The following is a 26,232-nucleotide window of genomic DNA, read 5'->3' on the forward strand; positions in this document are numbered from 1 at the left end:
TGAAAGTGGCCCCAGCCTCTGGGGCAGAGGGCAGGGCCAAGCAGGGCCAGGTAGGGTTGCACCTTCAGGTGCCACGAATGGACTTGTGCGGGGGTCACTAAATAGAAGGGAACTTAAATACAAGGGGCAGGGGGTGCACTGCTGAGAGCAGTGAAGGAGGATTGAACAGGCCCCCAGGGACAAGCAGCTTTTAGCCTGTGGAGATCTGGGGCTATAGCAGCCAGGGCAGGGATTGGGATGAGCACAGGGAGTCTCTAGTCTGTGGGTGATTCCACTCGCTGCTTCTGCAATTTCACGTTCAAGTTCATTGGTAAAGGTCCATTGTCTAAGGTCAGCGATGGGCGTGTGGGGGTCAGGTGTCTGCCTCGGGCTTGTCCCTTTCTGCACCGGACACAGTGAGCTCAGTGCCCGTTCAGCCCTTCACGTAGGGATTGCCCTGTCCAGCCACGCAGACAGCAGAGGGGCACTGTGAGCTGGCAAGGGCTGCAGCCTCTCTGGATGAGTCTGTCTCCAGGGTGCCGCCTGCCCTGCTTTCAGTCTGCTGCAGACTTGCCCAGCAATGCCTCCCTTGCCCCTTCCCCACCCCCCAGTGCCAGCGTCCACCAGGACAGGGTGGCGCAAGGGGCTGCACATCAGGTTTGCAGTGGGGTGGTGGACCTCTGGCTGTGGGTGTCTTTTTCTGCCCTGCAGGAGCTGGGCGCCTCCAGGCTTCCCCCAACACCCACCCTTTTCCAGGTTCCTGGTGGGCTGTGTTGGGGGTGCTGGCAGCAGCCCCTCAAGCTCTGGTTCCCTGCCACCCCCCAACTCCAGCGAGCAAATGAGCAAGGCTCCCAGGTGCCCGACTCACGGGACCCTGCCACCTATGGCTGGGGCGTGGGAGCCCCTTCGTGCAGAAGCTGCGTTGGTCGGCGTGTGCCATCCATGGGCTCCTTGGGACAGACTGCACGGCTCCCCCCTCCCTGCCCTGCTGCGGCTCGCTCCCTGCTCCTGGAGTCAGGGACGGATCAGAACAATGGGTGGAGAGCAGGAAACACTGCATGGGAAACAGGATTTTGCCTTGCTGCGGCCCCCTGCCCCCCCTCCCCAGTCCATCCCACAGTCACCGTGCAGGCACGGCTTCTCCAGCTCCAGCTGCCTCCTGGCCCGATGGGCTCATAGGAGGCGGCAGCACCCCCATGCCGCAGCAGGCTGCCAGCTCCCCGCGTGAGGAGAGATGGCCATGGGTGCAGCAGGGCTGGGGCGGCCCTGAGACATAGGGGATCCCGGACGGGCTGTGCCAGCCCTCACGGGCCAGGGACAGGACCCAGCTCCTTGAGCAGTGCCACAGCTGAGACCAGGCCAGCTCGCTTCCTTCCAAGGGCCTCCCGCTCGTCCAGCTTCCACTGCAGCAGAGCCGTGGCGCCTGGGGAATCCACGGAGCAGGGACGGGAAACCTCGCCCCATTTCCTTTCTACTCACCCACCCTGACCACAGAGAGGAGGAGAGATGAGCATGCCTGGAAAAGAGCGGGCGAGGAGGGCCTGGCACTAAAGGAGCCAAGCAGGCAGGGGCCTCCCCCCAGCCAGCCAGTGCCACCCCCGAGACTGGGCATGCCTGGACCTCTCTGACACCGGACAGGGCCAGGCTGTGCTGCGTGGCCATGGGGCTCCGGATCTACCTCCTCCTCCTCCTCTTCCACCTCCTGGGGCTAGCAGGTAATGTGCTCTCATTGCAAGCTTGGGCTAAGACGGCTTTCCAGGGCTCCTTGACCAACACAGGAGCCATGGCGCAGCAGTCAGCCATGGTGGGTGGCGCTAGGAACAGGACAGAGCAGGGGTGACTCTCTACAGGGAACTGCAGACAGGGAGGGCTTGGGGCAGGGGTGCCTGTGCCATTGTGGGGGGACCCTGAGACCTGGCTGGAGCCCAGCAGCGAGACAGGGGCAGTCTGCCCACTCACTGGGATGGGATAGGGGCCTGGGTTCACGGGGACCCAGAGCTCTGCATGTGGAATCATGTGCCTGGGAGATGGTGCCACCCTGGGGCGAGCCATGCATCTGGGGATTCATAGATTCATAGATGTTAGGGTCAGAAGGGACCTCAATAGATCATCAAGTCCGACCCCCTGCATAAGCAGGAAAGAGTGCTGGGTCTAGATGACCCCAGCTAGATACTCATCTAACCTCCTCTTGAAGACCCCCAGGGTAGGGGAGAGCACCACCTCCCTTGGGAGCCCGGTCCAGACCTTGGCCACTCGAACTGTGAAGAAGTTCTTCCTTATGTCCAGTCTAAATCTGCTCTCTGCTAGCTTGTGGCCATTATTTCTTGTAACCCCCAGGGGCGCCTTGGTGAGTAAAGCCTCACCAATTCCCTTCTGTGCCCCCGTGATGAACTTATAGGCAGCCACAAGGTCGCCTCTCAATCTTCTCTTGCGGAGGCTGAAAAGGTCCAGTTTCTCTAGTCTCTCCTCATAGGGCTTGGTCTGCAAGCCCTTAACCATACGAGTGGCCCTTCTCTGGACCCTCTCCAGGTTATCCGCATCCCTCTTGAAGTGCGGTGCCCAGGATTGCACGCAGTACTCCAACTGCGGTCTGACCAGCGCCCGATAGAGGGGAAGTATCACCTCCTTGGACCTATTCATCATGCATCTGCTGATGCACGATAAAGTGCCACTGGCTTTTCTGATGGCTTTGTCACACTGCCGACTCATGTTCATCTTGGAGCCCACTAGGACTCCAAGATCCCTTTCCACCTCTGTGCCACCCAGCAGGTCATTCCCTAGGCTGTAGGTGTGCTGGACATTTTTCCTCCCTAGGTGCAGCACTTTGCATTTCTCCTTGTTGAACTGCATCCTGTTGCGAGGCTGCGGTCATTCAGGAGAGGGCTCTGGTAGAACCTGGGCAGCCCCCCAGCTCCTGTGCCGACCCCACAGAGGGCACAGGGCAGGTGGGACCAGGAGCTGCTCTGTTCGCTCCCAAGCACGGCACATCCATAGTTTGGGGCAGGGGCCAGGAGCCCCCAGGTTCCCTGCTCTGCTGTCTGGCCGTGGCCACTGACACACTCACCACCCCCTCACCGCGGTGCAGGTGCCATCCTGGACATCACGCTGGTGGCCAACGTGCAGAGCCCATCCCACAACGGCTTCTACCTCTCCTGCGTGATGGGCGAGCGTAACGTGAACTCCCTGCAGATTGAGCGGGACAACAAGGTCGTGATGGCGCCTCCTGGGACACGAGTCCAGAACTACCGCAACCGCAGCAGCGAGGTCCAGGCCCGAGGCTTCTCCGTAGCTAACCTGGTCGGCATCCTGTACTGCCTGGGCAAGACCCCCACCGAGCAAGGCCAGGTGATCTATGTGCACAACAGTCACTATGGTGAGTGCCTGCAGGCAGGGCAGGGGGGCTGGCAGCACCATGCAGTGAGTGCCCGTGGAGTAGGGGGCCGGTGGTGCTATGCAGCGAGTGCCTGTGGGAAGGAAGCATCGATGCTTAGGGGAGCAAAGTCAGGGCAGAGCCCCTATGAGCTAACTGGACCCCAGACTCCAGCAGAGCAAGGCCCAGGGGCTCTGAGGGTGGCCTTGCAAACCCCCGGGCTCCGGGCTGTGCCCACACTGGGGCCGCATGCTGCAGCGGGTGTGCCGTGTGGATAGAGAAGGGCAGGGCTGGGTGCTGCCCAGGAGCCTGGACTGGAGCTCCCCACTGTTGCACTTACAAACCAGATCTTAAACCTAGTGCTTTCAAAATTGACACAACCCTCATTTGATGAATAGCAGAGCGGCTTGCTTTCATAGTTTCATGGTTTGTGGGGTCGGAAGGGACCTGAGCAGGTCATCAAGTCCAACACCTTGCCATGGCAGGAAAAAATACCGGGGTCAAACGACCCCAGCAAGGTGTTCATCTAACCTCCTCTTAAAGACCCCCAGGGTAGGAGCCAGCACCACTTCTCTTGGAAGTTGGTTCCAGATCCTAGCCACCCTGACTGTGAAGTCACGCCTCCCGATGTCTTGCCTGAATCTACCCTCTGCCAGCTTGTGACCGGTATTTCTAGTCACTCCAGGCAGTGCTCGGGGGAACAGGGACTCCCCCAATGCCTGCTGGTCCCCCTGACTAGTTTGTAACAGGCCACTGGATCCCCCTCAGCCTTCTCTTGTGGAGGCTGAACAGGTTCAGGTCCCATAGCCTGTCCTCGTAGGGCCTGCCCTGCTGCCCCCCGACCATGCGAGTGGCCCTCCTCTGGACCCTCTCCATGCTGTCCACATCCCTCCTGAAGTGCAGCGCCCAGAACTGGACGCAGTACTCCAGCTGTGGCCTGACCAGTGCCACATTGAGGGGGAGGATCACCTCCTTGGACCTGCTTGAGATGCATCTGTGGATGCACGACAAGGTGCGGTTGGCCTTCCTGACCACGTCCCCACACTGCCGGCCCATGTTCATTTTGGCATCAATAATGCCTCCAAGACCCTTTTCTGCCTCTGCCCTGACGAGAAGGGAGTTCCCCAGCTTGTAGGTATGTTGCTGGCTCTTCCTCCCCAGGTGCAGCACCTTGCAGTTATTGGTGTTGAGACCCATCCTGTTCTCATCCGCCCACCCCGTAACCTGTCCAGGTCCAATTGCAGCCTATTCCTCCCTTCTAGCATGCCCACTTCTCCCCACATCTTAGTGTCATTTGTGAATTTGAACAGGGTGCTTTTTACCCCCTCGTCCAAGTCACTGATGAAGATGTTGAACAGTGCGGGCCCGAGGACCGAGCCCTGCGGGACCCTACTGCCCGCATCCCTCCAGGTCGAATATGACCTGTCCCCTACCACTCTCTGGGTGCGGCCCTCCAGCCCGTTAGTGACCCATCTGACTGTGTAGGTGTCGACGCCACAGCCCCCTAGTTTTTTAATGAGAATGGGGTGAGAGACTGTGTCGAAGGCTTTCCTGAAGTCCAGAAAGACTACGTCCACTGCTACCCCTGCGTCTAAGGATGTTGTGACCTGGTCGTAGAAGGCACCAGGTTGGTCTGACAGGACCTGCCTCGAATGAGCCCGTGTTGGTTGCCCCTGAGCATAACCTCCCCTGCCGGCCCCTCGCGGACATGCGCCAGGATAAATCTCTCAAAAAGCTTACCCAGGATCAAGGTAAGACTAATGGGCCTGTAGTTTCCTGGGTCCTCCTTCCTCCCTTTTTTGAAAATGGGATCCACAATGGCCCTTTTCCAGTCCTCTGGCACCACACCAGAGCACCATGAGTGCTTGTAAAGCCGTGCCAGGGGTCCCGCAATGACCTCTGCTAATTCCCTCAGCACTCTGGGGTGGAGATCGTCAGGACCTGCTGATTTAAACACGTCCAGTCCCTCCAGAAGTCCCCTGACTAGATCCTCTCTGACCCTGGGCCTGGGTGCACCTCTCCCGGGGCCTGAGAGGTTCCCAGGGGGCGGGCTGGTCCGGTCCCTCCTCAGGAAAATGGAGGGTCTAATAACTAGCAACAAGCTACAAAACTAAATGACAGAAAAAGACTCTTAATATCTAATACATGAGCTGTTACAGTCCTTGTATTATTTTAGCTGCAAGAGATTTTTACTCAAGCAGGCAGGAAGCAGTTCTTACCTTACAGCTTTCACAGAGCGTGGGTCTCTCACTGGTGGGCTGGGTGCAGGGTGGCTTCTTCATCTTCCCTGGACTGCACACCTTGCTGGCACTTCTGTTTTGCTCTTATACTGTTTAATTGTATAGCTTCAATGCATTTTTCCTTGAAGGTTAGTCTATTAAAGTCCAAACAAAACAGGGAGGAAAAGGGTGAGCATCACATTGCAATTGTTAAATTGCCTGGTTCCTGTTTTTGGATTTGTCCAGCTGTGAAGACTTGTGTTTCTTGCAGCTACTGATTAGCTCTGTAATTAAATGTGATGGGTCTTGAGTGGCTAAACAGATGCCTAAAGGCACAGGTTACCAGACTTGTCTTTGGGTATTTGTTTAACAATGGAGCAAATTTGCAATAGCTTGCCCGGTGATGATCTATGTACAAAACTCCAGGCAGACATTGAATGATTGAGACACTGGATGCCTATTTTGAGAAAATGAGGATGTGTTTAGCAAGGCATGCATTTTTTTGTCAGGTACAGGACATCTTTCCTGTATTCAGTGCACCTTTAACAGGTTTTGCTTGAAATATATATTCAGACTTTCGTCTTCTTTAATTGGTAGTTCAGGTGAAATGTATTATATGTAGTGTCCTTGCCTTCTCTAGTTACACGTGTGATGAGTGTGTCAGGTCTCTGCCAACAATTTTCCTTTTAAAGGGACGATCACTCTTATTTTTAGGCTCAGGTGTAGTAGAAGATTGAGGACTGTTATCATGACTGTTATTATTTTATGGCATTGGTCTGCTATTGTGTGCTGCAAGCTCCACTTTTTCTATGTCTAATGGGTTGCAACCGTTAGCAGAATTTGATTTTCTTTGTTGCAGACTTGTCACCACAACCCAGTCTTGCCCCAGCCACTGTCTCGAATTTTTGTGCAAGAGGTACTGTCCAAGCTTTCACAGCCATCACCACCACGGTGCTCAGGGAACTTAGCGTCTTCCTGGCCTCGGCGTCCTGGTCCCAGCCAGGGTGGGTCTGGCCAGAAGCAGTGGTGGAGCCTGTTTCCTGTGCCCGCCAGGCTGTGGGGCTGAGCTATGCCCAGAGCGTGTCTTGGCCTGGCTGCCTCCAGGCAACTGGAGATGGTGTCTGCTGGGTGCTCCTGGCAGGGCTGGGAGGCTGCCCGCTAGCCTGAGACTGGGGGTTGCTGGGGCTGGAAGGGTGGCAGTACTCAGTTCGGGGTGGCCGTTGCCCACCCTGTGCCTGTGCTCCCCTGCACTCAGCTTTTGAGAGCGCTGTGCAGATGCCACTGGCAGTGCTGGTGGCGAGCGGGGTGGTGAGTGGTGACCGCTCGCAGACACCCCCGGCAGTGTCAGTGGCGCCTTTTCACGGGGGGTGCATCGCCACACTCAGGGGGTGCAAGTGCACCCACATGCACCCCCTATGCGTCGCCAGTGGGTCTCCCTGCCCTGGCCTCTGGTTCCCCAGGGCTGCCCTCTGTGCCCCCTGCCTCCTGCCATGTTAGCGTCCCTGCTTGGTGTTGGCAGGCTCTGGGAGCTCTGGGAGCCTCTGGGCCCCCAGCCCACATAACTGCACTGTCCCGGCACAGGCCAGGGCCCAAAAGGCAATGACAAGCCCCGAGTGATAAGAACAGGCAAGAAGACACGTGGTCTCGCAGCTTCCTGCTTCAGAGCCTCTATGCGGGGCGTGTGATGGGAGGCGGTAAAGAGGCCTGGGTGGGCCTGGCCTGACTTCCCTTGATGGGATGCTCGTCAACATGCCAGACTTCTTCCCTTTTGAGCTCAAGCTGCTTTTGTCGGGAAACTGTAGCTGAGGGTTGTAGGGAAGCTAGGAGAAGGGATACTTTGCGCTGTTCCAGCTCTAGTAAGGCCCTTGCCTGGAAGGCTGCATCCACAGGAACGATGAAGCAGGGTCTGGAAATCCCTGGGTGAGGAAAGGCTGGGAAATGGGGCTGAGTGATCTGATAAGTCTCCAAGTACAAACAGGGTTGTCAAGCAGAGGACGGGATCAATTGTTCTCCATGACGGGGTGGGACAGGACAAGAGATAATGGGCTTAAATTGTAAGGAGGAGGTTCAGGTTGGAGTTGGAGCAGGTCACCCACTCCAGAGGCTGCTGAATCCCAGCACCGGAAGCTTTCAGGAGCAGATTGGCAGGGTTTCTTAAGGTGATGTCTTGTATTGGACCAGCTGTACAGTGGGGATACAGTCAGACACGATTTCACATGCAAGACGTTCTCCCTCAGACCTCCGATCACAGGCAGTCGGGCACGGGGAAGCGCAGCAGCGGGAAGGGGCAGAGAGATGCCTGGGTAGCAGACGCAGCCAGCAGAAGAAAAGAAGCGGGTCACTGGGAGATCAAAAGGCAGGAGGGTCTGGCTCACACTTCTTGTGCGGAAAGGATTCAGAGGTTGGGTGAACTACGCTATGCCATAAAACCTGATATTAATGTTTCTCCTTGGTTCTTAGTGTCCAGCTGCTGTGAATTGGTGTTCCCTAGTTTGCCTTTTAAAGGTATCGGGTAGATTTCCCTTGAGCACGAGGTCAGAGGGCGAGTGGCTGTTCTGTGGGAAATGTGCTCCTAATGGTGTGCGTCTGGCCTTTATATTTTTCCCGTGAGTTCATTCTGGTGTGGGGCTGCTGTTTGCTTCACCCACATAGTTGCCATGAGGGCACCTGGCACATTGGATCAGGTGTCTTCCGACTGGGAAAGGCATGTAGGGGCCAGGGCTCCTGATGGTCTTGTTATGGGGCCTGGGTCGTGGTGGCAGGGGAGACATGCTGCCAGGTTAAGCATTTCTTGCCAAAGCAAGGCTGCGTCCCACTGGATGTCTGCCGGACAGCGGAGAGTTTGGTTCTGATGGCGAGTTGGGCAAGGCTGGGGGCTGTTGGAAAGCCAGGAGCGGAGGGGCTGGGAATATTTCTCTCCAGGTTTGATCTTTGCTGGTACGGGCTGTGGCTGTTTGCTGGGTCTTCTGATGGGTTCCCGTGCAGGGTAGTGGGCGACCGCCACAGGTGTGCGGTCACAGCAGTGTTTCTTTCTGTCCCATAGCAGGTTCCTGCGGGGCGTTTCGGTGGCTCTTCCAGACAGTCTCGTTCTCCACTGGAGTGTCCTGGTTTATAAAGGCAGATTTTAGGCTGATCAGGCACTTTGGCAGGTCTGATCCTGCCCGGGGCAGGGGGCTGAATCGGCGGTGGCCGCAGGAGGGCCCTGCCGGCCCCGCTGTGAGGGATTCTGCATTGTTGCGGGCATGGCAGAGCAGAAAGGTCTGACAGCTGAGCTACTCAAACCCCTCGGTCTCCTTGCTCTGGGCAGCAGCAGAAGGTGCCCAGAGCTGGGCCTTGGCCGGCTTGGCTGTTACAGCTTCCCTGCCGGTGTCTCGTGGGCGGCCAGAGAGCGAGGAGCACCAAGCCGCGAGTGGCCAAGGTCAAGTGCCATACCCACAGCCTCACGCAGCAGCCCACGGCCGGGGCCAGGGCAGTTCTCCAGCCCGGCTTTCAATGTCCTTGGCCACAAGGCCGTCCTGCAGGTCGCTACGCACCCACAGCGGGCAGGTGCGGGGGCGCTGAGAAAGCAGACCCGCAGTTGGGGAGGGCACAAGGAGCCTGCTGCGCAGGGACAGCCGTGGGCAGGGACTCCCTTGGGTTTGCAGCACATCGCTGGGCACCCGGAGGCCTGGCCCGTGATGCCTGTGCACAGCGACACCAGAGGCCCACCCCTTCTGCAGAGCGTGATCCTTCCCCCTTCCTCGCAGCCCCCCTGCTCCCGGTAAGAGCCACGCAGTCTGTGAGCATCGCCGAGTCGGCCACCTTCACTGCCAAGGTCATCAGCAGGAAGAACATGGACATCATGTGGAAGAGGAACGGCAAGTGACCCCAGCACACTGCTCCCATGGCAGGCCAGGGTGCTTGGCCCCCAGGGGCCTGGGGATGGGGCAGCATTTGGCTTGTGCTGGGCCCAGCCCTGGCCTCAGCCTCTGGGGTCAGAAGCAGGCACCAACCCATGCTCTCCTTGGCACAGGCTCCTACTACCAGACGACGCACAAGGGCGAGATGAAGGACGACCTGTTCTCCTTGACCCTCCGGGATGTGGGCATGCAGGACAATGGGGTATACAGCGCCACCTTCATTGGGGACAGCCCCCTGGCCAGTGCCTTCTTCAGGCTGATTGTGCGAGGTGAGGGCCGTGGGCATGGCGCTGGTCGCAGGCCTGACAGGGAGGCACGTCCCTCCCAGTCCTTCAGTGCCTCCGGCCCCCAGGGTCGGGTGGGAGCCCAGGCTCCAGCTGGTTAGGAAGCCTTTGGGGGAAGGGGGAGGTCACAGGGGGGCTCAGGGCACTCTGAGTGACCCAGGCAAGACTCTGGCCAAGGACCGGCCTGGCCATGCCCCAGCTCAGCTGCAAGCAGCCCCCGGCACTGGCCAGGAAGCAGCACCTGGCTGCATTCAGCAGTGCTGTGCCCCATGGGGCCGTCCTGGCATCAGTCACAAGTCCTGAAGAGGGCCTGAGTACCCCCGAGGGGCAGTGGCAGGTGAGGGTGGGAGTGGGCAAGGGGCCCCGTTGTGGGTGGCAGGGAGGGTGAGGGGGTTGGGGCACGGCAGAAGCCTTCACGCCGAGACACCGGAGCCGGGAGGGAGACAGAGCCCAGGGTGAATGTGTGGGGAGACGAGACCGTCTAGCCCTTCCCACTGCCCCAGGGCTGCGTCCTGCACCCGCCCTATACCCAGTGCCCCTGTACAATTCCAGTCCCCGGGATGGGGGGCTTGGGGCGCATGACCCATCACGTATCAGTGGCAGGGGGGAGCATGGGGCAGCATCCCGGTGTATGCATCAAGCACTGGTCACCCTGGGGTGCACAACAGCCCTCTGCCTCCCACTGCCCCCAGGATGCGCGGCAAGGAAGTGGGGGCCGGCCTGCGAGAAGGACTGTCCCGACTGCCTGAATGGCGGCGTCTGCCACGACCACGTTGGCGAGTGCCTCTGCCCCCCGGGCTTCATGGGCACCCGCTGCGAGAAAGGTGCGTGCCTGGCCAGCCCTCCGCACACACTGCCCCTGCGGCCGGGGTTCCCAGGGCAGGTGCCTGCCATGGCAGCGAGGGTGGGCACCCGCGCCTGTGCTCTCCCAGCTCGCTGGCATCTGGCCGCGGCTGTGGGCTGTGGTCAGGCTGGTCTCTCCTGTGCGGGCAGCTCGCAGCACTGCCTTTACCCTTTATTCTTGTCCTGGGTGATCTCTGCAGACTGACCTGCAGCCCGGGTGCTGTGTGGCTGCCGTTGCTGCCATGTGCCCTCTGCCCCTGTTGGCTCTCACCACCTTCCTGACACCCAGATGCCCGACAGTGCAGCCCTGCCCACCCCCTTGCAGGGGCATCTCCAGCTCCTGTCCACCCTGCCCCACTGCCGCCTGCTGCAGCCTGTGGTGTCCGCACCTGACGGGGCATTGGCCTGTGACCGCCATTCGTGCCCCCACACCCAACCCCATGCTTGTAAGCGAAGGCGCAAGCACCTTCCTAGAGGTTTCTGCTTGGATCAAAAACAAGGTGCAGGTTAAGCAGGGAGGGACACTGCCCCGAGCATGACCCCTGGGTAGGTGAGATCAGGACAGGCCAGGGCCAGCACGAGGGTCTGGCTGTCACAGCATGGAGATGGGATGGGCCAGCCATAGTACCCAGGAAAGAGGGCTTGGGTCCTGGTGGCCCCGGCGTTGGTCCAGCTGGCCCCTGCTCAGGGTTGGCGAGGGAGGGTTGGGGCCGCGTGGAGCCCAAGGGACCGCACACTGGTGCCAGCAGCGAGCCTTGCAGGCCAGGGCTCTGAATGCGGAGGGCAGCAAACGACGACCTGCAGCTGGCTAACAAGATGCGCTCTTGTCTTGCAGCCTGCCGAGAGGGCCGGTTTGGCCGTAACTGCCAGGAACAATGCGTCAGCAACCAGGGCTGCCGGGGCCTGAGCTTCTGCCTGCCCGACCCCTATGGCTGCTCCTGCGCGTCCGGCTGGAGCGGCCCCCAGTGCACCCTCGGTACAGCTGCGCAGACTCGTGCTCCCAACCTGCACTGCACCCCGACGTCGCCCTGGGGCCAGCTCTGCTGCTTGCAGCTGGCTTCACTCCCTGCTGGTGGAGCATGCACCCCAGGGCAAAGACCCGCCTGGGTCCCCACTCAGCCTGTGCTGCCCTTGGGTCAAGCAGCCCACGTCTGTGGTGGCTGTGACCCACACTATCCCAGCCAGGCTTTGAGCCTGCACTCCCACCTGGGCTGACCCATGTGTCCACTCTCTCCCTGCAGCCTGCCCACACGGACGCTACGGCCCTGACTGCGCCCTGGACTGCCGCTGCCAGAACGGAGGCACTTGCAACCGCTTCAGCGGCTGCGTCTGCCCCTCGGGTTGGCATGGGCAGTACTGCGAGAAGACAGGTAAGGTCATCCAGGCTCCAGCACCCCATGCAGTGCCCCAGCAGCGGGGCTTGAGCGCAGCCCCTGCACAGCCATCCAGCCCCCTGGGCTGGGCAGAACCAGCTTTGTGCTGCCTGCCCCTCCTGCATGGGAGGGAGGGAAGGAGCTGGGGGGGCTTGACCCCAGCAGCAGGCCTGGGCTCCACTGTGGGAGGGACACAGCACCTCTGGGGAGTCCTGAGACCCTGGAGAAGGGTGGGCTCGAGCCCAGGCCCCGGACAGCTGCAGAGCCTGCCTGTGCTGGCTGGTGGTGGGTGGGAAGCGAAGCAGCAGCTGGGCATGGCTCTGAGTGCTGGTGTGTCTCCCCAGACCGGATCCCCCAGATCATCAACCTGGCCTCGGAGCTGGAGTTCAACCTGGGCTCGCAGCCTGTGGTCAGCTGCATCGTCACGGGGAACCCGCTGCCCGTGCGGGACAGCATCGAGCTGCGCCTGGTCGATGGGACACTGCTCAAGGTGCTCCCCTGACCCCTGCCCTGCAACATGTCTGCTGCCAAGGCTCCCTCTGCCCCTGCCTCCCACCATCCCAGCCCATGCTGTGACCCCCTGCTCCCATCCTGCCCTGTCCTGCTCAGCTGCACCCCTGCTGCCCATGCCAATGTCCCAGGACCCTGGCCCCAGGCTCCGCATGCTGCCCAGGCTAGCTCGGCCCCAGAGCTCCCCTGCCCCCAGCTTGGCACAGCCCTGCCTCATGCTCCAGCTCCAGGAAAGACTCCTGGGCAGGCTGCTCCTAGCTGCCCTCTTTGCCTCCCAGGCCAGCAAGGCCATCATGGTAACGAACCAGACCACCTTCGAGTTCGTGGTGCCACCACTTACCCTGGTGAACATGGGATTGTGGGAGTGCCGGGTCTCCACCACTGGTGGCCAGGACAGCCGGCGGGTCAAGGTCCATGTCCGAGGTGAGCGGGACCAAGGCTTTCCAGGGCTGCGGGGTGCAACAGCATTGCCGTGATGGTGCTGCGTCCTTGTCCTCCTGCTGGCTGTGGCACAGGCCTTGTGGCCCCTGCCAGGGGTTGTTATTGGGCAGAGCGAGTGCCATGTGCCGTGGCAAGGGTCGTGCAGCCAGGTGGCAGAGGCAGGCTGTGGGCTCAGAGCAGAGCGGAGGAGCCCGGGAGCAGCCGTGCTCAGCCTTGCACAGGAGGGGGGGGGTCCCAGTGTCTTTGCTCTCAGCACCTTAGCGGGCGTTGGGCTCACTCACAGTGCCTCCACCTTTCCCCCCCAGTGCCGCCGGAGCCACAGAGTGCCCCCCGGCTGCTGGCCAAGCGGAGCCGGCAGCTCGTGGTGGCCCCCATGGACCACTTCTCTGGCGATGGGCCCATCGTCTCCATCAAGGTGCTCTACAGGCCCCGGGACATGCCCTCGGCATGGTCATCCATCGTGGGTAGGAGGGCCTATTCCGCATAGGGTGGCCGGGCCGGGCAGGGCTGGAGACAGGAGCCGGTGCAGCTGTAGCGCCAGCTCCACCTGCGGCACAGCAAAGGGCACGGCCAGGCTGCTGCAGGGTGCTGGCAGCTGGGATGCCCGGCGAGGAGAGCCCCAGGCCTGAGGGCAGGAGCTGGGCTGAGCCTGGGTCACACATGTGGGGCACTTCTGCTGACCTTGGAGTGCGGGGCGGGCTGAGGGAGGGGGCGGCCGTGCTGGTCCAGGAGGCTGAGGGTGGGGGTGCGCATGGGGGTGGGGGGTTGGAGACGCCTGCACAGGACCTTGGTCTGACAGATGCTCTGTGACCCACAGTCAACCACAGTGAAAGCATCACACTTGTGAACCTGCAGCCCGTCACCGCCTACCTTGTCAGGGTGCAGCTGAGCCGCCCGGGGCAGAACGGCGAGGGGCCCGCGGGGCCGCAGGCCGTCATGGTGACAGAGTGCCAGGGTGAGTGCAGGCATGGCTCCCAGGGGGACCAGGAGAAAGCACCGGAGCCCATCCTGCCCTGTCCTGCCACACCCCCACCCTCATCCACGGCCGCCTGTCTGCCCGGACTGTAAAACCCCATGGACAGGGCAGTGCCTCTGTCCTCCCGGCCCCCTCTGATGGGTTTGTCGGTCAGTTCTGGAGTAACGAGGAAGCCATGAGCGACCTGGCAGGCCACCCTGCAGCTTGCCCATCGCTCCAGGCCCTGGCAATCAGATCCACTACCCTGAGCCCCTTCAGATGCCTGGGCAGAAACGGTGTCAAACCTATCCCATGCCATCAGCCCACTCCCTCGGCTCCCACATGGCTCCCCCATGGCCCCCGGCATGTCACTGTGCCCAGCTGGGCACTCTGCCCCCATGGCCTCGCGCACCCCCGCAGCACCGGGTTCTGCTGAGCTCTGATGGGAGCAGGGGCAGCGAGGGTTTCCACCGTTCCCTGCACTCAGAGCTCCCACCGGGAAGGACAGGTGCACAGAGGCTTTGCTGTCCCCCCCTCACAGAGCCCTCGGCTCAGCCTGTGATCGAGGGCTGGTCTGTGGAGGGGAAGAACACGCTGCATGTCAGCTGGAGGGTGCCCAGCATCCATGAGCCGGCCCACGGGTTCATCGTGCGCCTCCTTGACGCCGCCGGGGCGCTGGTTCAAGAGACCAACATCAGCTCCATGTCTGTGCACTCGGCCCGCATCCCCAGCCTGGAGTTCAACCGGGAGTATGGCCTGCAGGTCTTTGTCTACCACTGCACTGGCCTGGGCCCCCCCTCCGACCTGCGCAGCGTCACCATCAACAGCAAAGGTGGGTCACTTCTGCCCCTGCCAGCCAGTCCCAGCACTGGCCAGGGCATCCATGGAGCCTCCTGGCAAGGGAGGACAGGCTAGGTAGTCTCACAGAGACCCCAGGGGAGTCGCTGATCTAGATGGGTGGTGGGAATAGCCTGCACGGTTGGGATGCAGGACTGGCCTGCTGGCCAGGGGGCCCATACCTGGTGCTGGGGGCCCATGCACTGGCCTGCTGGCCAGGGGGCCCATACCTGGTGCTGCAGGAGATGGAAGGGCCCGAGCACACCTGGCCAGTTGCTCAGGCCCGGAGGGAGGGAGCTCTTCCCTGTCCTTTGCTGCCTGAAGCCTGGGGCTGGCTCAGCTGTCCCCTTGCACAGTGGCTGGCTGCCAGGGCCCATATGCTGGCAGTTGTTAGCTGGCTCTGTGTCACTCCCTGGCTCCTTCCTTGGCCTGTTTCCTCGAAAGGAAAGTACTGGCTTTCTGCCACCCTCCAGAGTTGCTTGGCTCAGCGTGGTTCATAGATTCATAGAGTAGGAAAGGACCCAATGGATCATTGTGTCCGACCCCCTGCCCCTGGCAGGAAAGAGGGCAGAGGTCAGATGACCCCAGCCAGGTGATTGTCAAGCCTCCTCTTGAAGACCTCCAAGCTAGGTAATAGCACCACCTCTCTTGGAAGCCCGTTCCAGACTCTGGCCACCTTTACTGTAAAACAATTCTTCCCAATGTCTAACCTATATCTACTCTCCACTAGTTTGTACCCGTTGTTCCTAGTTACTCCCTGGGGCACTCTGGTAAACAGCGCATCCCGAATTCCCTGCTGTCCTCCCCTGATAAACTTACAGGTGGTTCCTGGGCTGTGCCCTTGTGCTGCTGGGTGTATGGGAGGGCAGGCATTGGCTCCCTCCTCAGCACCTCGGCTGGGGAAGCTGGGCTGCCCAGACCCCTAAGAAGCCACCCCAGTCGAGCCCCCTGCTCCAGCTAGGGCCAGCCCGGTCTGAGCCAGCCCAGCCCAGCGTTCGTCTTGCCTTCATTAAAATGCCCAGGGCCCCAGAGGCTCAGCCTTGCTAGGCTGCGTGCTCCAGGGCTGAACTGCCACAGAGCTGGAGGCTCTCCAGTGATCAGCCTCTAGCCCTTTGCCGCAGCATCCGCCCGTTGTGTCTTCTCCTGTCCCCTGGACACACAGAACAACTGAATTTCCCCCTGTTCTGTTGCTTTGGGTGTCAGGGAGTTTTGGGAGAACTGGGTGTTGGCTGCAGCCCAGGCTGGGGACTTGGACTGGGCCATGCTGGTACCCTACTAGGGCCTAAACCTGAAGGGTCCTGGCTAGAGGGTGTCCTTCCACTCAGGGTTAGCAGGGTCACTGCTTTGGGGATCAGAAAGGAGTTTTACTCTGGTCAGGTTGGTGCAGACTGTGTGTGTGTTTCCTTCCTCTGCAGTGGGGCACGGCCTCTGCCTGGGGTCTTGAGTGCATTTTAACAGCCTTGCAGCAACAGGGTCCTGCCCACCCCATCCTCCTGCATTACCTGTGGCAGGTTTGGGTACTCTTGGTGTCTCTGGGCAATGGGTCCAGTAGCTGTGCAGCTGGGGTGATATGTGCAGTTTTGGGAATAGGTCAGACAAGGATGCCTGGGGTGATTTGGCTGGGGATGACCCAGCCTTGAGCAGGGTGTTGGACTAGATGGACTCAACCTCTGGAGACTGGCTTCACCTTTATAACAATCCTTTCTGTATTTGAAGACCGTTACCAGATCCCTCTCAAACTGCTCTTCTCCCAACTAAATAACCCCAGTTCTGCCAGCCTTTCCTGGCCTGTTTCCTAGACCTCTCCTCCCAGCTCTTTCCAGTTTGTCCTTGTCAGTGCCGAAAACCAGACATCCTCCAGATGAGGCTTTGCTGAACAGGGTGAAAGAACCACTTCCCACGACTTGTGCCTGCTGCTGCTCTTGGCCTTTTGCAACAACTCCCCCCTCCGCCCAACTCCTGTTCAGCTGCTGCCCCCCAGCGCCCAGGCCCTGCCTGCAGCCCTGCCAGCCCGCCACTTGCTCCCAAACGCAGATTGCTGCATTTGCACCGGTCCCTGCTGAATCCAGCTGGCCAACTTTAGACTGATTTTCCTGTTGGCCAAAGTAGTTTTGAACCTGAACCCTACACCCAAAGTGTCTGCTGTCCCGGCTTGGTGCCCGCTGCAGATCTGCTCCATGCGCTCTCCACTCCATCCCAACTTCTGGGACACTCCTGGACAGTGCTGGACCCAGGACAAACCCCTGGGGAGCCCCATTCATAACGCCTCCCTCTTAGGCCTTGGGGGTGACACCAAGCCTGGTCATTATGCCCCCACCTGGCCCTTGTATCACCAAGGCCATAGCTGCTTAGCTCATTTCCCCTATGATTCCTGTGTCAGTTCCTGGGGCTTGTGGCCGAGATGAGCGTGTCCCAAGCTCTGGGCTATGCCCCCTCACCCCCTTTTCTGCTCCATGTGTTCAGGGGGTTTTAAGCCTCACCCAGAGGTGCTGGGTGCTGGCTGCAGCCCAGGCTGGGGATGGAAACGGGTGTGCCAATGCTCCTGCTAGGACCAGCTCCACAGGGTTCAGGTGAGAGGATCTTGCCTGTGTGCTCAGGCTGAGACTGATCGCCATGTTTGGGGCCAGGAAAGGGATTTGACCTCCTGGTCAGCTTCGTGCAGCCTGGAGGGGTTTTGCCTTCCTCTGTAATGCACGAGGGGGGGCCCTCTACCTAGGATCTCTTGAGCCTCTGTGACCAACCTTGTGTAGAAGCAGGACGTTGGCTGCCATGGGGCAGGGGCACGTGCAATGTTTAGTGTTGTGTCAGGGGTGACGGTAACTTTACAAAGAGTTTAGAAGATGGTTTGTCTGCACTGGTTTTGACACAGGGGCTGGGGGGAGCTGGACTGCAGGAGCATGTCCGAGGCTGAGAGCACGTAGGGCGAATCCGCCGTGCAGGCTCGGTCCAGGCAGGACAGCCAGGAGTGCAGCATGGTGCAGGCACTGATTCGCCTGCCCTGCCTAGCCCCCGTGAGGCCTCGGGCTAGGGATCCACGTGCTTGAGGAGGTGTGGTGCGATGGCACAGACAAGCTGCGTAGGCAAGGAGGGGGAAGGAGACGGGGCCATGGACAGGCTGGAGGAGCCGGGTGTGTGGTCTATGCAGTGCTGGGTGCTTCCACATCCGTGGGTGGCAGGGTGGGAAGGGGGAAGGGATTGGCTTGAGCTGCAGCAAGGCCAATGTCAGCTGAACGTGAGGAAACGGCCTTCCAGGGCATGGCTCAGAGCCCCCTTCCCTGGCGGCAGGGCGGGTGGGCGGCCCCCGGGACAGAGGCCCCTCTCAAGGCTCCTCCTGCCCTTCCCTCCTCTGCATGCCGAGGACGTTGGCCCTGCAGCCCTGCCTTACGATGCTGCTGGGTGGGTGCAGGTGCTGGACCGGGGCACCTGTGTCTGCGTAGGGCATGTATGCGGCACGGGGACCCATGTTTCCTGTGCTGAGGGGCCTGCACATCCATGTGTGCATATGTTGCATCTGCGTGTGGCCGCGAGCCATGTGCCCTGCCTGTGCCAAGGGGCTCTTCCCTACCTGCAGGCATCTCTGAGCTCCGGGGCCCAGCCATTTGCCTGTGGCACTGACTGTCACTCGTGTCCGCCCCAGGCCCTTCCTCCCCGCGGTTGCTGCGTGCTGAGCCTGTGACTGACAGCATGGTGCGGCTCAGCTGGCACAGCCCCGAGTACCCCAATGGGGGCATCAGCAAATACACGGTGGAGCTGCAGCAGCTGGGTGGCTCCAGTGAGCCCCAGTGGGTCGACACAGACAGCGGTGCCGAGACCTCCAAGGTCCTTGGTGGGCTCAATGCCAGCACTGGCTACCAGTTCCGGGTCCGCGCCAACTCCCACGTGCCAGGCGAGTGGAGCCAGCCGGTGCGCGTGGAGAACCTGGGAGACGGTGAGTGGGGCCCTCAGAGACATACGTGGGAGCTGAGCTGGGCCAGGCCGCCAAGTTGTGCATGCAGCCCCCTGGCAGCTCCACCGGCTTGTGCCCACAACCTTGCCCTGCTCCCTCCCCTTCCTCTGCAGGGGTGCATGCCAGATGGCAGCAGTCCTATGCCCACCCCGCTGAGCCGGGACAGTCGCAGGGCTGAGTGTCCCTGCAAACTACCTGTGAGAGCACAAGTGGGGAAGGGAAAGAGCAGGAGGCAGAGGGAAGGGGAACGTGGACCTGCCCATGTCCTAGGGGCAGCTGAGGGGTGGGAAGGATGGTGGCTGGCCAAAATCGTGTACCATTAGCTCTGCCGGTTTGGCATGAGCGCAACTGGGACCACACATCCTCCACCCCCCGCATGTGGCTCTGAGGGGTCTGGGCCCAGCTGCAGCTGGGGCAGGAAGGGGGGCTCCTCCTGGGGCACAGGGGGGGCAGGATGGCAGGAGTTGAGCCGTGATCCGGCCCCGGTCCCTACAGGTGACCTGAGCCCAGTGCCCAGCTTGGAGAGCCAGGGCATGCAGCCCTCGGGCATTGACCAGCAGCTGCTCCTGGCCATCGTGGGCTCTGTGTCTGTCACCTGCATCACCATCCTCCTCGGCCTCCTCTCCCTCTTCCTCATCAAGAACTTCTTCCACCGCCGCCGCACCTTCACCTACCAGTCGGGCTCAGTGAGTGCCCTTGGCTCCGAGCAGCCCCCGGTCCAGGTTGTAACCTGTGACTTTGGGGTGCCCCAGCCTCCTCTCTGCATGCAGCAGGCATGGGGGGACCCTGGGGGCAGCAGCAGAGTCTGCTGACCCCTTACCCCTCGCCTGGCAGGGGGAAGAGACCATCCTGCAGTTCAACTCGGGCACGCTGACGCTGACGCGGCGGCCGAAGCCACAGCCCGAGCCCCTGAGCTACCCCATCCTGGAGTGGGAGGACATCACCTTCGAGGACATGATCGGGGAGGGCAACTTCGGGCAGGTCATCCGCGCCATGATCAAGAAGGATGGGCTGAAGATGAACGCTGCCATCAAGATGCTGAAAGGTGGGGCCAGGGGCTGTGATGGGGCCATGCCCGCTGGGGTGGGCAGTGGGGGCCAGCACGGGCCGTGCTGTACAGACCGGGCAGTTTGGAGCTGACTTTTTGGCCACAGGGGCCACTGAGACCTTCCCAATGGCTGAGCCACATGGGGCTACGCCTGCTCCACACAGCGCCCAGGCTGCACCCCGCAGCCCTGCACAGGGGCAGGGGCTGCACTGGAGGTGCTGGGGACGCAGGCTGCAGCTGCCTGGCTTTCCCCGCCGCCTTGCACAGAGCCCACATCTCCAGGCCAAGGGGACGCAGGGCCAGGTTGTGGCGGTGGGGGAGGGCAGGGGCCTGTCCGGCTGTGTATCCTGCTCCTGCAGCCGCTGCTGTTGGCGCAGAGTTTGCGTCGGAGAACGACCACCGGGACTTCGCAGGGGAGCTGGAGGTGCTGTGCAAGCTGGGGCACCACCCCAACATCATCAACCTGCTGGGTGCCTGCGAGAACAGAGGTGGGTGCTGCCGGGACGGGACCCCTGCCCTGCCCTGCCCTGCCCCCCTCCACTCTGCCCTGCCAGGGCAAGTCCTGCCCCTGCCTCCTGCACCCTGGCCTGCCCAGGGCCACTTCTTCCCTCTGCTTCCACCCCGTGTCCTGCCTGGGGCCCTTCCTATTAAACCTCATCTTATTGGCCCCTTCCCTGCTGGGGCCCGGCCCCCCTGACACTAATCCCCCCCCCCCCCCAGGCTACCTGTACATCGCCATTGAGTACGCCCCGTATGGGAACCTGCTGGACTTCCTGCGGAAGAGCCGCGTGCTGGAGACTGACCCGGCCTTTGCCAAGGAGCATGGCACAGCCTCCACGCTCACCTCCCAGCAGCTTCTGCAGTTCGCCTCCGACGTGGCCAAGGGGATGCAGTACCTGAGCGAGAAGCAGGTGCGGCCCTGCCCTGCTCTCCTTGCCCGCTGCTGCCGAGGCACTGGGCCATGCTGGGGCCAGCGGCCGTGTCACAACTGTGTCCCCCGCAGACCCTGGCCCCTGGCACCATAGCCTGGCACAGCTTGCCTCTGGGGAGAGGTCGCGACGTGGCCTGCTGCCCCAGACTCCACAGCCCCATGGCTCCTCAGCGCTGAGGGGACGGCCCTGGCCGGTGCCCAGGCAGGCTTTGTTTCCCTCGCCTGGCCCCCGCAGTGCAGCTGCTGGAGGCTCGAGCCCTCGAGTCCCAGCTCCTTGCTGCTGCCCCAGCCTCGCTCCCAGGAGCAGCCAGTGTCCTGCCCAGTGCCCAGGACAGCGAGGCGAGGCGGCATGGCCACTGGACGAGGGAGCTGGTGCCAGGGTGCCTGAGGCTGTGGGAGTACCCAGAGGACAGCCCTGATCCGCAGCGCCTCCACAGCGCCTCCAGAGACGGGCCGGTCGGGGCCGCAAAGAAGGCAGCAGGGTTTGGTTTGCCTAGGGCGGCTGTGGACTCCCCAGCACTGGGGGGGTCCAGGAAAGGCTGGATAGCCCCTGGGTGGGGATTATCGGGCGCAGTGATGCCTGTGCTCTGCCGAGGGGATTTCTCAGGTTTCTGGGCTGTGCCGGTTGCCTTACTGCTGGCTTCCTCCTTTCTGCTCCATGTGTTGGGGATTTAAGCCTCCTCCAGAGGTGCTGGTGCTGCCGCAGCCCAGGATGGAGATGAGGCTGGGCTGGGCCAGTGCTCCTGCTGCACCGACCCGCAGGGTCCTGGCTGGAGGGTCTCGCCCCTGCGCTCAGGCTCAGCCCCACGCTGCACTGGGACAGGAAGGGATTTCCCCCCTGGTCAGACTGGTCCGGACTGGGAGTGGGGGTTGGCCCTCCTCTGCAGCAGCGGCATAGCTTCTACCCAAAATCTCTTCAGCTCGTATTGACAACTTTAACAGCAGCGGGACGTTGGCGGCCACGGCCTCCCTACTTTTCCAGGGACAGAGGCAGGGGCGATGCCTGGGGCTCTATCAGAGGTCGGACACGGGTTTGTCCAGGCTGGTTTGGACAGGGCTGATCCTGCCTCAGGCAGGGCTGGGACTAGACATGACCCCACAGGCCCCTGCCAGCCCCTCGGCTCTGGGACCCTATGACTCTGTGAGCCCCCTGAGCCTGTTCCCCCCACTCTGGGAAGCCAGTGCAATATAATGCAGTGCAGTGCTGGCAAAGCCAGTGCAGCTGCGGGGTCCGGCCGCATCGCCACCCCTGGAGGAGTTGCTGCAGGGCTGGGACAGGAGGAGAGTCCTGCTGGGCCCAGGTGTGCACCAGGGTCTGGGTGCATGCGAGGCCTGGCCCAGGGCAGGGAGGGGCACGCAGTGCCATGGCTGAGGGCTGCTGTGGCCCCAGGTGTGGCTTACTCGGGCTCCGTCTCAGTTCATTCACAGGGACCTGGCGGCCAGGAACGTCCTGGTGGGAGAGAACCTGGCCTCCAAGATTGCGGACTTCGGCCTGTCCCGAGGGGAGGAGGTCTATGTGAAGAAGACAATGGTGAGCGCAGGGCAGGCAAGTCCTCAGTGCACTGGGCAGGCCTGCAGCTGCCTGTGCCCGAAGCATGAACCCTTCCGCCCCTCTCGCGGAGGGTGGGTGCCTTTTTCCTGTGCCCCCGTGTCACCATGTGTGTGTCCCCAGGGCCGCCTGCCCGTCCGCTGGATGGCCATCGAGTCCCTGAACTACAGCGTCTACACCACCAAGAGTGATGTGTGAGTGATGCCCCCGTGGCTCTGCCCCGGATCCCCCCAACTGCCCCAGTGATGCCAGGAGCCCTCAGTGCCGCATCCCAGTTCCTCGGCACTGCCCGCGCCAAGGTGCAGGACCGGGGGAGTCGCTTTATGGGGTTAACCCCCCCTCCGATCCCTCCTGAAGCAAAAGCAGTCCTGCCCCCAGACTTTCCCAGCTCCTGTTCCCAGCCCTCGTGCCACCTCCGTCCAGCACCCCCAGCCCCGAGCTCCCTGGGCTCGGGCCCACAGTGGCTTCCATTCTCCCACTGTCCAGTGTGCTGCGATGGGGCCTGCTGTGCTGGGCGTCACTCAGCCATCCCAAGAAACCCAGCCCTGGCCCTGACAAACTTGACCCCTGCTCCCAGCGCCCCTGCTCCCAGTGGCCATCCTAGTCCTGCTCCCAGCAGCCATCCCAGTCCCAGTGCCCCTGCTCCCAGTGGCCGTCCTAATTCCAGTGTCCACGTTACAACACCCCTGCTCCCAGCAGCCGTCCCAGTCCCAGTGCCCCTGCTCCCAGTGACCACCACGGTCCCAGTGCCCCCATTCTAGTGCCCATTGGCAATGTGTAAGGGGTGCACTCGGGTGCATGTACACCCCCTGAGATTGGCCATGCCCCCCCGAGAGAAGCACCGCTGGCACTTCTGGTTTTGCCTCCGGTACTTCTGCTGGTGGCGATCTGCCGCTGGTGCTCCCCCAGTATTAGGAGGCACCAGTCACCCATGCCAGTGCCCCTGCTCCCAATGGCTGTTCCAGTCCCAGCGCCCCTGATCCAGTGGCCATCCCAGTCCCAGTGCCCCCATTCCAGTGCTCCTGCTCCCAGTGGCCCCATTCCAGTGCCCCTGCTTCCAGTGGCTGTCCTTGTCCCAGTGCCCATGCTCCCAGTGCCCCCATTCCAGTGCCCTTGCTCCCAACAGCCATCCCAGTCCCAATGCCTCTGCTCCCAGTGGCCATCCCAGTCCCAGTGCCCCCATTCCAGGGCCCCTGCTCCCAGTGGCTGCCCCAGTCCCAGTGCCCCTGCTCCCAGTGGCCATCTCAGTTCCAGTGCCCCTGGTCCCACAGCATGCGCCTGCTCTGTGTCCAGGCCCTACCCTAGCACAGCTATCGGTGCTACCAGGCCATGACCAGGCTGTGGGGCTGGCCCTGCCGGCACCCCTGCACTGGTGCCCACTGTCTGCTTCTCCTTCAGGTGGTCCTTCGGGGTCCTGCTGTGGGAGATCGTCAGCCTGGGTAGGTGCCCACCTGGGCTCAGCCCCACAGTCATCCCGTGCTCCTCATCTGGGATCCCAGCCCTAGGGGGGGTCCCCACATGCCTCCCCCCCCAGCCAGCCCCAGGCGGTCCCTGTCCATCTGCCCCATACCAGTTCCAGCCCCGGGGGGGTCTCTGCATGCTTGCTCCCCAACCAGCCCCAGGGTGTCTCTGCATATCTGCTCCCCACAACTCCCTCCCCCAAGGGGGAAGTTCTTGCCTCAGGCCTTGTCCTGGGGAGGGAAATGTGGTCACCTGGGGCAGGGGGGCAGCAGGGAGCTGCTGGGCAGGGACTTGCCTACCCTGGAACAGGACCCCTGGCCAGGCCCATGGGGGGCAGTGGCTGGCCCAGCCTTGGCCATGGCCCAAAGCATCAGCAGGGTCTGGGGGTGGACGCAGGCTGGGCTGGTGCGGGCCTGATGGTGGTTGGCGCTGCGCAGGGGGGACGCCGTACTGTGGGATGACGTGCGCTGAGCTCTACGAGAAGCTGCCACAGGGATACCGCATGGAGAAGCCACGCAACTGTGACGACGAGGTGTAAGTGCCGCGGCCTGGGTGGGGGCAGGCGCGAGCTGCCCCATCCTCCGGCTCCGTGCTGGCAGCCTCGCCCCCTCCAGGTGCTCATGGCCCTGACGACTGCACTGTGTGGCACCAGGATGGGGCAGGACCAGGCCATGCTGCATGGCACCAGGATGGGGGCAAGACCAGGCCGTGCTGTGTGGCACCGCGATGCTGGGTGACACTGAGACAGGGCAGGGCCAGGCCACACTGCATGGCTTTCCATGCTTACCTGCCTGTCTGGTCCTGGTGGCATGGGCTGCCACAATACCCCTGGCCAAAGCCATGGGAGGGAGAGCTGCTGGCACCCACCCTGCCACGGCCCCCTGGCACTATGGGGTGCCCCAGCCCTGTCAGTGCCCCTGCCCATCCCCAGTGTCCCAGCTCTCCCCATGTAGCCCTCCCCCCTCCCCAAGCCCTCCAGCTGTGACCCTGTGTGCTGCCTGCAGGTATGAGCTGATGCGGCAGTGCTGGAGAGACCGTCCCTACGAGCGCCCGCCCTTCGCCCAGATCTCGCTGCAGCTCATCCGCATGCTGGAGGCCAGGAAGGTACCTGTGGAAATGCCCTCGGCCCACCCCCCATGCTCCTGCCGGAACTGGAAGCCCAGCTGACCCCAGGCTTGGCGGCAGGACGCTGCAGCTGGGCTGAGTGAGCTCTGGGGCCGCTGCAAGGGCAGCCCTGCCCCTGCCCCTGCCCCTGCCCCGGGTGCTGGTGGGAAGGACCCTGTAAGCCCAGGCTGTCGGGGCTCTGTGGGGTGAGGGCAGCAGGAGGTTGCTGCTGTCTCTTGGGCAGCAGCAACAGCCCCCAGCAGAGCAGGCCTCCGCCCGGGGCCCTGGCTCAGACCGGGGGAAGGGGGTGCGACCCCAGGCGTGGCCTTGGTCCACTTGCATTGGCGCTCAGCACGGTCGCCCAGGCAGCGCTCGTCACCTCCCACATCCGAGTCCAGGCACCCGGGGGTGCGGGCAGGGGTTCCCTGCTGCTGGCGGGGTTCAGTGTCTCCCGCAGCCCGGAGCTGACCCTGTCTCCCCTCCAGGCTTATGTGAACATGTCCTTGTTTGAGAACTTCACGTATGCGGGGATCGACGCCACAGCGGAGGAGGCCTGAGCCGCGCCGCACCTGCCCAGCCCTCCTGGAAGTGCCACACACCGGCTGGCACGGGACACAGGGCTCAGGGCACGACAGCCTGGCCCCGCAGGGACACAGGAAACTGGCCTGTTCCGGCGCCACTGCCTGCACACACCTCCTGGCTAGCAGCACCGGCGCAGCAGGGCTGCACCTCGGCCCCCTGGCCACAGCACCCAGCAGGACTTGCACCACTGCCCATGGCGCATCTGCTCCCCAGCTGCTGCAGGTCGGAGCGGGGGCCAGCCAAAGAGCTCCCAGGTAGCCAGTGGGCAGTGCTGCCTGTCTCCTGCCCTGCCCCATGGGACTTTGCCATAGCCCGGTGGGGCAGAGAACTGTGGGCTCCGAGAGCCCCTGTCCTTGGAGCCAGCAGACACTGCTTCCCCCTCCGAAGCCTGGGAAGGGCATCCTGGTGCCCCGTGAGGCAGAGACACAAGCTCGGGAAGAGCAGAGCCCCGGGCCCGGCATTTTCTCTGTGACTGCTCACCCCGGCCAGTTTGCAGACTGACCCTGTGGGCCTGGACTCACTGCTGGGCATCAGGGACGGAGACGGGCATGATCTTCTGCAGGGCTTGGTGCTCATGTGCTCCCCTGGTGCGTGGGCAGGGAGCAGGACTGCCTCGGCACAGCCACGTGCTGCCCCACCACCGGTGAGCCCGGCTGTCGCAGCATCTGCTTCATGTCCAATAAACACAATGCATGGGACTGGCTGCCTCGGGAACCAGGCATAGGGCATGGGCAAGGCGTTGGGGGCCTGGGGGGCGGGAAGGGGCAGGGCCCTGCCCGGCTTGTCCCGGTGCTCTTGCCCTGCGGGGAAAGGCGCATTGGCCTTGCTGGGAGCACGGCCCTTGCTTGGTCCAGGCCTGCATCCAGCACCCCAGGCCTGCTGATGGCCACATGGGAGGAGA

At 62.3% G+C, this 26,232-nt stretch overlaps 1 protein-coding gene across 1 annotated transcript; it reads left to right on the forward strand.

Moving 5' to 3' along the window:
• The first annotated feature begins 1,082 nt into the window (after positions 1-1,082).
• Positions 1,083-26,029, forward strand: TIE1 (tyrosine kinase with immunoglobulin like and EGF like domains 1). The gene is made up of 23 exons (XM_059727680.1): positions 1,083-1,694; positions 3,065-3,352; positions 9,315-9,425; positions 9,581-9,736; positions 10,444-10,575; positions 11,430-11,570; positions 11,836-11,964; positions 12,312-12,457; positions 12,756-12,900; positions 13,224-13,382; positions 13,736-13,873; positions 14,415-14,705; positions 18,348-18,638; positions 19,152-19,342; positions 19,491-19,701; positions 20,082-20,192; positions 20,425-20,615; positions 22,053-22,166; positions 22,308-22,378; positions 23,583-23,623; positions 24,083-24,179; positions 24,650-24,749; positions 25,235-26,029. The coding sequence occupies exons 1-23, from the start codon at positions 1,640-1,642 to the stop codon at positions 25,304-25,306; spliced, it is 3,381 nt and encodes a 1,126-aa protein (XP_059583663.1). The 5' UTR covers positions 1,083-1,639; the 3' UTR covers positions 25,307-26,029.
• Positions 26,030-26,232: the final 203 nt, after the last annotated feature.

Source organism: Alligator mississippiensis, chromosome 5 (genome assembly GCF_030867095.1).
Source record: "Alligator mississippiensis isolate rAllMis1 chromosome 5, rAllMis1, whole genome shotgun sequence".
Classification (NCBI taxonomy): domain Eukaryota; kingdom Metazoa; phylum Chordata; order Crocodylia; family Alligatoridae; genus Alligator; species Alligator mississippiensis.